The sequence below is a fragment of the Zalophus californianus genome, chromosome 7, assembly GCF_009762305.2.
Source record: "Zalophus californianus isolate mZalCal1 chromosome 7, mZalCal1.pri.v2, whole genome shotgun sequence".
NCBI lineage: Eukaryota > Metazoa > Chordata > Mammalia > Carnivora > Otariidae > Zalophus > Zalophus californianus.
Genome location: NC_045601.1, coordinates 14,684,145 through 14,697,749, shown reverse-complemented (window position 1 = coordinate 14,697,749; position 13,605 = coordinate 14,684,145). Strand labels below are relative to the sequence as shown.

General features: G+C 36.4%; 1 protein-coding gene across 1 annotated transcript in view; it reads right to left on the bottom strand.

Moving 5' to 3' along the window:
• The window catches only part of SYNE1 (spectrin repeat containing nuclear envelope protein 1), a 454,337-nt gene that overhangs the window by 337,172 nt on the left and 103,560 nt on the right, over positions 1–13,605 (bottom strand). The window contains 2 exon segments of the mRNA XM_035728590.1: positions 3,427–3,510; positions 6,796–6,891. Of these exon segments, the coding sequence (XP_035584483.1) occupies positions 3,427–3,510; positions 6,796–6,891 (180 nt within the window).

Below are 13,605 nucleotides of genomic sequence, written 5' to 3'. Positions count from 1 at the left end.
ATTAATGTATGCTTTTTCCAGTTTCCCTGTAAACAAGTGGAAAACAAACACAATGGTAGGGTTTTCTCCAGTAAAATTTGAGGTGTGCCCTTATCATTCCTTAAATCAAGCTAGAATCCAAAGACTAAACTGATTTTCTATTATCTAAAGAAAAAACCTAAATGGAGGGCAAATTAGGTCCAAAGGTCAAAAACAAATTCCTGAAAATATGTTTGAGATATAAGTTCTTAAATTATAAAAATAAAATAAAATAAATAGCAAGGTAGGCACTAAAGAGCCTTAAAACAAACTCATTCCTCCCCACAGTCAAATTTTATTACTTAGGTTTGTTCTATGAAAATGATCTTGTGTAAAACAAGTCTTCTGTGAAAAGAAAACTCTTTGGTCCTCTTTACAAACAATGCCTTTATAGGTTAAGTCCTTAAATTTTCCCCAAGACATTAACAAGAGGAATGTTTTTTATATCCAATGAAGGATAGCTCACAACAAAGCAGGATACTATAATTATATAGGTAAAATGGGAGCCTCAGTGACTTGGAAAGATATAAATATCTTGTTCAACATGGCTTTTTTAGCTTTCTATGAAAACCTCATGGAGGAAGCTGGAAGAAGAGGAACACTCCATTAATAATGATATTAGTGATCTGGAAACAATGTCCAATATTCTATAAGAAGCTAATATTGTTTTTCTACACCATCCTAATGTCCAGAATCTCTCTTTGGCATGGAGTCTACACAAATGACTGGACTTTATATTGTTTAATCGTACTACCAACTGATCAAAATATAAATTATTCAGTGAACAGAATCAAGTATTTTTGTATTTTCTAGAGTTCCTTTCATATGGAAAGTATTCAAATATGCATTTGGGTAGTAAATAAATGAATTTGGTGATATAGATGTTCAAGGAAATAGTTGAATCATTCTATTTTCAAGGAGTATCTAGAGATCCATTTATAGAGCTGGTTTTGGTGCTGCCAAACACAGACACCTAAATTCCCACAAGTTGGGAAAAGGCTAAATCTAAACCAGTTGGTGCACCTGGTTTGGAAGGAAACATGGCAATACCTAACAAAACCACATACACACTTACTTCTTAGATAATCACACTTTCAGGAATTTACCCAGAAAATACCCTTCTAATAGTGTGAAAGTATGGTGGACAGCCTTTAATTGCATCATTGTGTTTGCTAAATACTAGAAACAACCTAAATGCCCCATTCATAAGTGATTGAATAAACTCCGGCACAACCACATAATGAATGCAGCTGTAAAAAGGAATGAGGAAGATCTCCGTGAACCGATTTGGAAGATTTCCATGATATACTGTTAAATGAGAAGAGCAAAGTGCAGGAATGTATTATAGGGTGTTACCCTTCATATAAAAAAAAAGAGGGTGTACGAAAATACATCTGCTCATTTATGCAAAAGAAACATTGGGAGAATAAATTAGAAGCTGGTTCCCTAAGATGAGATAGGAAATGAAAGGAAGAAAAATGAGAATCGAATAGTAAGGATAATGAGCGGGTGCCTTCTCTAAGCATAACTTTTACTCTTGGAATCATAATGATGTCTCATTCCCCAAAATAAAAATAATAAGAATAAGAATAAGAATCATAGTCAACTAGGATGTATGTGTGTGTGAGGGGGTATTACTCAAAACTGAATACACCTTGATTACCAAACTCTATTACAAAAGACTATCATAACACTGAAGGGAGAGAAAAAGAACAAAAGTAACCTAAGTAAATTTGGAAAATAGTCTTTTAGCTGAATGCTGTAATACTAAAGACCAAAAGACTTATACATACACACTGTTCTCCAGTGAGTAAATCTGTTTCTCACAGGGGTCTGGTGAGCAATTCTTGAACAATTTTACGTCTATACTAAGATTAAAAAAATAGGTGAATGTATTATAAATGAAAGCCAGGTTTCTCACTGTCAGAGAAAATAGAAACAAATAAGCATGGGAGGCTATTAACAAACCTTGTGGTATTGGACTGGATCAGAAGTATCAGTTTAAACTAATGGTTTACATACACATACACACACACACACACACACACACACAGAGAGAGAGAGAGAGAGAGAGAGAGAAAGGAGTCGGGGGAGAGAGAGAAAACATATATGCATATACCTGGGTTAGTAAACATTCGTATTTTCTAAATCTGTCTGTTGAGAGGGCTTAGGGGCAATGAAACTTCAGTAGCAATGAGCACACCCAGCACGCAAACATTGTTCACTAATAAAAAGACCAAAGCCTGCTTAGGGAAGTGGTTGATTCCGGAACTGGGGCAGGGAAAACATGTAGTTCTGGAAAATGAGGAAATGCCTGAAAAAGGATGGGGCCATATTAGAAGCCAAATGGCCAAAGCTGGAACAATTTGAGTATTATTATTATTATTATTATTATTATTATTATTATTGGATTATACTTATAGAATAAAATAAGTTCATGCCAAAATAAATAATTGAATAAATAAATAAATGGTGGGAGGGAGAAAGGACAACCTTTACTTACAGAACACTTTCAATTAATACATGTGAAAGGACTGAGGGAAACACAAAATTACCATTAGGCAAACATCACGGAAATAATTACTGAAGAAGGCAATCAATGCTAAAATCAGGAAGCAAAATTTGTAAGAAGTAGAGTATTAGCATAATCTCAGTTATCTCCCCTAAGTTATTTCTCAGTTATAAAGGAAAAAATCATAAATTTATCATAAAAAAAAAAACCCACAGCAGAAAGCCTTGCCAAGTGACTGAGGTTAACATCACCAGCAATAAGATCATCAATCCTATATCCACTTACATGGTGCCCCGAGAAGAATGCAACATCACTTCCTTGGAATTCTTGCCACAAATGTATAACCTCAATCTAATCTTGAGGAAACATCAAACAAACCCAAATTGAGAGACATTCTCCAAAATAACTGACCAGCAGCTATTATCAAGGTCATGAAGGACAAGGAAAGACAAGGTCATAGAGTGGAAGAGACCAAGGAGCCACAATTAAATGCAAGGTGTGTTACTGGATTGGATCCTGGAGAGAAGTAAGACATTAGTGGAAAAAGGGATGAAATTAGACAAATGTCTATGCTTTAATGCATTGTATCACACCAATTTAAAAGTCCTTCTTTAATAATTGTGCCATATATATATATGTATATATATATATATATATATATATACATGTACTATGTATGTAAGTTCTTCACATTAGAGGAAGCTGCCCAAAGTATAGACAGGAAATCTCTCTGCCATTTTTTTGCCACTTTCCTGTAAATCTAGAATTATTTTACAATAATATTGACTCGCTGTATAATTTACATGCAGTGTTTTTACTACACAGTCAACTTGAAAAACATCAGTATGCTCACACTTTCTTGTTTAAAAAGGTGTTTTGTTTTGTCTCTCTCTTACCTTCCTTCCTTCAAGGAACTTGAGTGCTGTGCCAATATTAGCTACAGCATGGATTCGCTTCATACGGCGTCCTTGTTCACATGGCTATAAACAGGAAGGAAAAGGAATAAATAAAAATGCACACATTAAAAAGATAATCATAAAATGAACTTAAATGGATTAAAAATATACTCGAAGAATATTCAAGAACAATGCCAAGGATACTCATTCCTTCAAATGATGCTTTTCATGTTAATATGGTCCTGGACCATAATGACATGCAAAAAATTTAAATAACCATTTCCAAGGTTTATTTATAATTTCAGAGTAATTTCATTTTATGTAATTCAGAAACTCAAAGGGCTCCATATAAATAAATAAGAAAGGTTAAATTGGAAATTGTCCTTGTATGTCTCAGTTTTCTTATCCACTAAGAAAGAATGCTGAGATTCTTTTTGAAATTTCTTCTAGCTTCAAGGTCTTATTATTCTACGGCTGAATGAGTAGGCACTTAAACAGAAGTAGGACTCTTGTGTCAAAATATTACTTTTTCTAGAATCATCTAGCTTGGCAATTAAATGCCCATCAAGATTTCTGTACTCTGTTAGTCAAGTACACTGGCAAAATTATATTGATACAGAATGATATACCTCTTTAATACCAACTGAATTATAACAAAGGTTCCTTTAAGCTTCTAGTAAATAGCTTAATTCAGGAGGATATATAAAGATGGCCAATTATATCTGGAAACCAAGGCTGTATATATCTCAAGTCAATGACTCCCACATCTGAATGCTAATCCAGTTTATTTAGCTCATGCATATACCTGTATATTCCAAATTAGCTTTTCATATGTGTTTTGTTTGATTTCCCCCGAAGCAGAACCTGAGACAAGGTCTTGGGTGCATGAAGTTTATTGGGGAGGTGACTCCAGGTAGTAAGAGTGAGGAGATGCATGGAGAATGAGACAGGGAAGAAGAAAAAGCGTTATTGAGGGTTTCTGCTGTGAGCAACTGGGCCTCAGTCCTGCTGGGGACCCAGGTACTCTATGAGATATGTGTAAATTATGCCACAGAACTGTCCCCGGCAGACTGGAGCATTTATTCACGGACTCCCATCTCTACTGGTTGAGGGTCCTTAGGGACCACTAACCCTTCCACATTTCAGGGCTGCCTTGAGCAACTTGTGCTTTGATAAAAGCCATGAGGATGGAATCCTGGAGACATGTTAACAGGATTTGAGGCTAATTTGCAACGACGTGGATGGAACTGGAGGGTGTTATGCTGAGTGAAATAAGTCAATCAGAGAAAGACATGTATCCTATGACCTCACTGATATGAGGAATTCTTAATCTCAGGAAACAAACTGAGGCTTGCTGGAGTGGTGAGGGGTGGGAGGGATGGGGTGTCTGGGTGATAGACACTGGGGAGGGTATGTGCTATGGTGAGCGCTGTGAATTGTGCAAGACTGTTGAATCACAGATCTGTACTTCTGAAACAAATAATGCAATATATGTTAAGAAAAAAAAAAGAAGAAGATAGCAGGAGGGGCAGAATGAAGGGGAGTAAATCAGAGGGGGAGACGAACCATGAGAGATGGTGGACTCTGAAAAACAAACTGAGGGTTCTAGAGGGGAGGAGGGTGGGGGGATGGGTTGGCTGGTGATGGGTATTAAAGAGGGCACATTCTGCGTGGAGCACTGGGTGTTATGCACTAACAATGAATCATGGAACACTACATCAAAAACTAATGATGTAATGTATGGTGATTAACATAAAAATAAAAAAATTTAAAGATTAAGAAAAAAAACAGGATTTGAGGCTAGATGCTGCTACAATCTATGGGCAATGTTTCGCACTGTCTGAATTCTCACTCGCTGAAGAAGGAGGCGAGCTGAGATGGCACAGGGGCGCTGAAAGCATCCACTACAATATGAATCCTATTAAGATAAATGATTTACACAAAATTATTACCAGTTTGTAATTTTTCAACAAGCAAACTCTTTTACAAAAGCTATTTTGAGGACTCTGCACAAAATTAACTGGAAATTTATGTTTAGGAAAACACTTAAAAAACTCAATTACCCAAGTAATAATGATTGTGTAGCTTTTGTCAAGAAGCAGTAGATAAAGAAAAAATGAGTACTCCCAATTTTGGACTCTGTTTCTAACATGTTATACAATAGTTTGAGGATTATTTCCTGAGTACTTTTTTGTAATTATGGCAAATAGCACTTATAAGTAGTTTATCTTTGCAAACTACTTACTTCTCTACTACTCTGAAATAACAAAACATAATCCAGAAAAACAAAATGTAGATCTTCCTCAACTTACATTGGGGCTATATCCTGATAAACTCACTTCAAGTTGGAAATACTGCAAATCAAAAATGCATTTAATACACCCAACCTACCAAACATCACAGCTTCACCTAGCTCACCTTAAATGTGCTCAGACCATTTACATTAGCCTACAGTTGGGCAAACTCACCTCATACAAAGCCTATCTTATAATGGAGTGTTTAATATTTCATATAATTTATTCAATACTGAAAGTGAAAAACGGAATGTCCATGTGGGTACAGAATGCTTTTGTAATGTATCGCTTCTTTACCCTCGTGATCACGTGGCTCATTAGGAGCTGTGGCTCTCTGTCACTGCCCAGCATCATGAGAGAGGATCATCCTGTCGTTAGCCCAGGAAAAGATCCAAATTCAAAATTTCAAGTATGGTTTTTACTAAATGTATATTGCTTTCACATCATCATGAAATCAAAAAGTCATGAAGTCGAACCACTCTAAGTTGGGGACTGTCTATACTTTATTATTGAGTAATGTAGAAAAATATATTCTGTAGTTCACTGTCAATGTGTTTTTTTTTTTTTCCACTCTGCTGGTTGCACTGTACCTAAAAACAAGCTGTTCCTGTGACAAATGACTGATGATGGAGGATGTCCACAAGTGCATGAAGAATGTCACGCTTATTTCCAACTTGATTTTCAGCAAGCAACTACATAAGTAATGCACAGTTACGGACCAAACACCCTTTCCAAATGGAAAGCAAACACTATAAACTGAGGTGTGTTAATCTGCAAGTCATCTTCCTGGACACCACAGAGAGGCAGTAGTTAAACATGACAAAATCCTAACGAAGTTTTTTTACTCTGCCTTCCAAGGTAGCTACTACTAGATGTAATGTTTCAGATCCACTAAAGGTGGGAGGAAAGAGAAAGGGAATGTATTCTCTGCTCCCAGAAGTGACTGATAGGCCAGAAGAACTACAAAATAGAACTTTGTCTTATAGGGACAGCACCTTTTACACTCCCAACTCCACAACCCCCGGATTCCAAAGGGGAACAATTTGACAAGTCTGGTCGCAGGAAAAGTCCTTACCAGTTTCTGCCCAGACAGGACCTCCAGAAGAGCAAGCAGCTTAACACCATCTTTCATGTCCTCAAAAAGATCATCTACCACCAGTGGGGGTTTCCGCTAGGAGATAAAAAATTAATGAGTAAGTGCAAAAAATGGTTCTTTCTCCCTCTCTCTCTATGTCATACCTCTGCTACTCACTGTGGTGAAATCTGTACGAACAATCTCTAAATACTTAAATTCTTTATTTTGGATATGATTGGCAATTACCAGTTATTGGAGAAAAACAACCCTTTGGAGAGAAACTTGCTCAAAAACCTCAGGAGACTTAATGCTTGGGCTTTTGTTATACATACCAGCTTCTTTCTAGAAAGGAATTTTTGTCAAGAGTCAAAGATGGTAGGGGGTTAGAGAAGGAAAAGAGGTCACTATCAACATAAAAGATAAGAGAGACGTGGAAGGGGAGTTGCCCCAGGTAAACTGTACCAACCTCCCAACTTCGCTGTGGGCGAGCACATTACCAGGGCTTACCTAAGCCCACTCTGGCTGCAGTAATCTCCTTAGCTCAGGGGCCAGCTGTGGAAGAACAGCTAAGATTGTAGACTGAATGTCCTGTGGGTTAGCTGGCCAGGTCCTGTTTCTCAGCCTGACAAATCTAGCTCAGCTTCTCTCAGAACGTGGCGCTGAACTCAAGAGGGTCGTAAGTGCAAGATTACAGACTGATCAGGGCAACTCCATCACCACTACTAGAAAAATAAGTCAAAGCCCATTTTCAATTCATGGAGGGTCTCTTATTTTTTATAAAGATCACTAAAATACTTAATATACTGGGCTTTGTCCAACCTTGAATTAAGGTCTATCTTGGCTCAGAAGAAAGGAAACAGGTGGTGATGCTAATGTTCATGGTCAGTGGAGGATTGGTGTCCTCAGATTTCTCACAGAAAGAACTTTTCCATTTATTACCTGGGTTCAAGCGCTATAGTTTCCTGGTTCTCCCTGAATCATGTTAAAAGCCTAATGTTATATTTCTGACTATATCCAATTGTCTTTCTTTCTAAAAAAGAAAAAAGAAAGGAAAAGTTCTATGTAGAGATACTTAATCACCAAATGTTTTATTCAAATGAGACTTTTTTCTCTACCCACTGATAGGGAGCATTTATATTTCTCTTATGACTGCATGAATTATGGTCTCTGAATGGCACAATTCTAATTTTAAATGCATTTTCTCTCTTCATAAAATGAACAGATGAATACATTTTGTTCTCATACTGTGAAATACATGTTCAAAAATAACAGAGTTTTCATTTTCAGGCATTCCCTTTTATATTCCACTATTCACACTGTTTATAATTAATATAGCAAAAAATGTAATAATGACTTTATATCCTAAGCATATAAATAAAATTGTTAGTGAGCTACAATGAAAACTATTCAGTGTGATAAGAATCAAAATTATTGTATTAGTTATATGTAATCATTAAAAATATGGCCTGTTTATCATGCAAAATATCCATTTGTATCCTAAGAATATAAATGCAGTATAACAATGAGGAAAAAGTTAATAAATATGTGATATATTCAGTGAACAAATGCAAATGAAGTTTTTCTTATACTGTGTTAACCTGAAAATATATAAAGAAAATGAGACAAAGCAGGGAATTTTCTTGAAAAGATAAAAATTCCAAAAAATTTGACACAAAAAACCAAGTCACATCCATTCAACCATTCAGCCTTTGTTGTTGTTGTTTTTTAAAGATTTATTTATTTATTTATTTGAGAGAGATTGTGCATGTAAGATAGAGAGAGAGAGTAGGGAGTAAGTGTAGGGGCAGAGGGAGAGGGAGAGGGAAAGAATCTCAAGCTGACTGCACACTGAGCCCAGGGCTCCATCTCACAACCCTGAGATCATGACCTGAGCCAAAACCAAGAGTTGGATGCTCAAACGACTAAGCCACCCAAGCATCCCCCCCAAATCTGCCTTTAAACACAAACTCGTCTCTGCCACTTTGAAGACCATTTTCTTGTGACCCCACTGCTGCCTCTGATGTTTCTCCTGTCGAATCTACTGGTGCCCCACAGTCTTCCTTCCCCTCCAGCTGCTTCTGCACATGCTCGTGGACACAGCCATCAGGTCAGCAGTGACCACTGAGCAACTCAGCTCATCAGCCTCTCTGTGTTGACTGCTGGTACCAACCTCTCCTTGATCTGTTCTTCCCCAAACCTCTTTGATCAGCCTGCCTGGTTCACAAGCCTCTTTTCCTTCTCTCTCTCCTTTCTTTCTGACTGTGGCCATCACCGAGATCAATCCTGACTCCTCTGTTCTTCACAAAATTTTGTTTGGATAGAATGACTCCTGAATCCTACTATCCAGGTAAATGACAGGCACGCATATATTTTTGGCTGAATGACTGACTGAATAAATGAATAAATGCAATTTTCTAAAAAAAAATGATTTTGGGGGCACCTGGGTGACTCAGTCATTAAGCATCTGCCTTCAGCTCAGGTCATGATCCAGGACCCTGGGATCCAGCCCCACATCAGGCTCCCTGCTCAGCGGGAAGCCTGCTTCTCCCTCCTCCACTCCCCCTGCTTGTGTTCCCTCTCTCGCTGTCTCTGTAAAATAAATAAATAAATAAATAAATAAAATAAATAAATAAATAAAATGATTTTTGTAGCCCCTATGCCCATATTAATGGCTCTTAAAATGTGGTGTGTATATATATATATAATGGGTAAAGAAAAATGTTCTCCAGTTTCCAGGCAATCAGACTGCAACACAACACAGAATATCTTGTTTCTGAATGTCTTATTCACAGTAAGAACTCATTAAGTATTAGTTGAAGGAATGATTGAAGTTTCCAGTCTGCATGATAAAGAAGGGTAGATGTTTTTTATTATAAGAACAGATACCTAGAATACCCTCAACTTTCCTCTTTCTCTGCTTGGTAAATTCCTGCTCAATTTTCATGACTCAGCTCATACTTCAGCTTTTTCAGTTTTCCAACTAGAATTAAGTCACTTCTTTTGCCCTAAATACATTGTTCAGATTAGAATGATCATGTTGCATTACTGATTGTGTTAGTTATTTACAAATCTGCATTAGTTATTTATAAATCTGTGTCCCCAGGAATTCAGATCATGGGGCGGCTTCCTCAAGATAAAGAAGTTGGATATATCATTATATACCTAATACAAGGCACAGTGCTTAACACTAGTTGGCAATAATCATGTAAATGTTGAGTGAATCACACTCAACAGAGATATGTGATGCTTATTTGCAAATATCTTTCAGAATCTTAGAGATACAAATAAGATCATGATGCAGAATTTCTCTTTTTAAAATAGGAAATAAGAGTTGCTTCTGGAAATTTTTCCACCAGTGTCTTCCTGCACAAAGTAAAGAGATGTAGACTGATGGTTATTACCAGTCTAAATAGAAATCGGGAGAAAATATTTCTCCTTAAAATAAAAATGTTTAAAAAATGTTTCTATCAATTTAATTTGTAATGCACAAGTATCATATTTTCAATACACTAAATTATAGGACCAAGCATTATGTAATCAATTCTTTACTTAACTAGTAAAAGAGGTGGAATAATAAACTTCTGGCCAGCCTTACTGTAAAGAGCTGGCAAAAATGAATACTAGAGAATGATCTTCGTATTTCTGTAAGCTCTATCCAATTGCATATAATGTAAACATTGTTCAAAATCAACAAAACACATCAAAAATTACATCAGAATAAAAACATTCTAGTAATTATTGGACAAATTTTGCTCTTCCATTTTGCATAAAGCATTGTTTACATATAGCAAATGATCAACTAGAGGAGACCTTTACTATTGTGACTGAAAATATCAGTTATTTTTTGGAACAATGTTTTAATAAAAAATCTTTCAGATAAAATGTCTTTCCTGTCACATATATAAATACTTACAGCACCAATCTGATTACTCTGGCAGGATTCAGGTCATGGTACTGGCCACCAAAAGAAAGAGTTAGGAAAGCAAGTAACTAATTGGAGCCTGACTTAATGGAAAAACAAAGATAATGTGGTTTTGTTCCTATTCCTTACCAATTTTCAGTTTTAAGCACTAGTCAGGAATCTATCAGGCACTTTTCAAAACCACAATTATCATTTTTTACTATTATTAAGGTAAAATTGTGATAAGCTCTTTTTTTGGTGCAGTATTTTTTAAAATTATATTCTCTTTAGCCTCGACAGTCACATTTAGATTTCTATAGTGGAACCAAAATATATTCATGCTGAATCCGAGGTTGTTCAAAGAACAGAACTTCCCAATTGGGTCAGTGGGAGAGGGAGATAAAGATGGGAGAGAGAACAGAGGAAGGGGTACTTCACTTCTGTGGCTCCTCCTTTCTCTCATCTCTCCTCAAATGAGGTTTAAACCTAAAATTCTAGCTCTAAGAGGACTGCCTGGGTCAAAAAGTCCCTGGAAAAACAGGGAAGTTGCACATGCCTCTGTGCCTGGTTATACCCTCGGGAGTTAACTCATGACTGAAACAGACTTTACAGGGCTTTTTTCTCTCTTTCTTCTCCTCCTTTATTTTTGCTATTCAGCTCCTTTAATGACACATAATGAGATTCAAAGTCCATCCTTGATATTTATGGAACGTTTAAAAGTACAGGTATCTTTGACATAATTTTTCCTGACCATTTCCTCTAATTGGGGGAAAACAACCTCTTTTCTAACATTGCGTGTGTGTGAATATCTTGTGTCACTTTACTAGTCTATAAGCATCAGCACCTATTTAAGCCTTATCTACCATCTATTTTCATATTTTTATCCATGAAAGGATGGCCAAGTTTGCTCTGCCACATGTTGATTTTATGCCCCTAGAAACAATTATGCTGCTTAGAGGAAAAGGAATAAGAGAATAATTTTGATGAAAACAGATATCAGATATAACTATTTGGCATGAAACAAAAATTTAAATAATTCTCACATTTAAAAATTACGTATGAAATGAAAAATGTTGATGCATAAATATGACAAAATAGTCACATTATAGACTACATGTATGAATTCCAATATTTACTAGATGATTCCATGGCTTACATATTTACACATTCTAATTCAGTAGGTGTTTTTAATAGGAATGAAATGAGGAAAAAAGAAGAAGATAGGAAAGAATCAATAATGTATTGTTGAACATCTCAATGTGTCAAGCACTATGCTGAGGGCTTGTATACGTATTATCTCATGTAATATTCATAACCACTACCTATGGGAGTATCACTTCCTATTTCAAAGCAAGGAAGCTGAATCTCAGAGAGGTTCAACTGTTGACCTAGATCACACCCCTTGTAAGTGATTAGATTTGAGCCCAAGTTTATTATACTTTGAGCCACCTGTTAGATAGGAAGTTTAGTATAAAAAATACAGGTATTAACATAAATGTTTCCTGAATAATACATAAAACCTATAAATGTGATTTTTAATATCAATATGAAAAGTATTAACTAATCAGCTGAAGTGCCTGTCATTCTACTAGAAACAAAAAATTTTACAAAATAACAAAAAGCCACTTTTAAATATGAATGGATATAAAAGAAAGACTAAATAGTAATAATAGAAATATTATGTATATAAATACATACTGGCATAGACAACAGTTGGCCTAATTCACAGCATGTCCCCTAGTGGTCATGTTTGTGTGACAGCCCTATCTTTTGTTACATGAGTGACCTGAGCTGCACCCATCACATTCTCTGCTTGGATCCAGAAGTTAGCTGGAGTCAAGTTGTCACATGGCAATGACCTAAATACAATTGTCACCAGGTCCTGCTGTTGAGGCCCCAAGAACTACTTGCCTTCGTCTTTCTCAAGACTGGGTCTGTCAGAATGTCAAGGCTCCTCAAGACCATCCTCAGCTTTATGATGCACTAGAAGAAGCCACAGGACTCAGAAGAGCTATTATACTCATGATTACAATTTATTACAGTGAACTGACACATTAATATCAGCAAAGGGACAAAGCTCATAAAGCAGGGTCCAGGAGAAACCATGTATGAGTTTCCAGGGATGAATGATCTTCCAGTAGAAGTACATACAGACATGCCTAATTTTTCCCAGAATGGTGTGTGGATGATATGTGTGAAGTGTCAGCAACCAGAAAAGCATGCTCCATGAGTTTTGCTCCACAGAGTTTTTATTTGGACTCTGTAACTTGGGCAGTGCTTACATAACTGACCTCAGCTACTCGGACTCCAGGCCTTCCCGTCCCAGCTCCTCCAGAAAAAACAGATAGGTGTTCACCATGAAACACATTATTAAATTGATCTCATCAAAGTAGTAGTAGAGCATGGCCCAAGGTCTAGGCATATAAAACACTCCTATCAGGAAGAATATTCCAAGTGCTCAGAGGTTATCTCCCAGGAGCCAGTTAAGGACTATTCCTAAAGATAGGTCTTTATTTGCAATGTATGGAGTTTGAGCAACCCAAGCCTGCTGAGCTAATCTTTTCCTGCCCAGTCAGAACGTATCTTCTCAATAGATTTCACTTCTTAGTTAAATAATTTAAGATCATTTCATTTACTTGCAACAAAATAAAGCACAACAGACATGTGGGTCTATTTTGTTATTACTTTGTAAACACTATCTGAATGTAACAATTTACAGTTCAGTGCCCTTCCACTCCTACTCCATGATGAGATCCACATAAGTGACCAAAAATAAATTTATGCTTTACTGATGAGAGTGTGCATTTTCAGGGAGACCTAATTGTATTTGATGTGAAAAGATGTTTTATAAACCTTTGACCAATTGATATCAGTAAATGATGAAGGTAGACACAGCTGAATATTGTTGA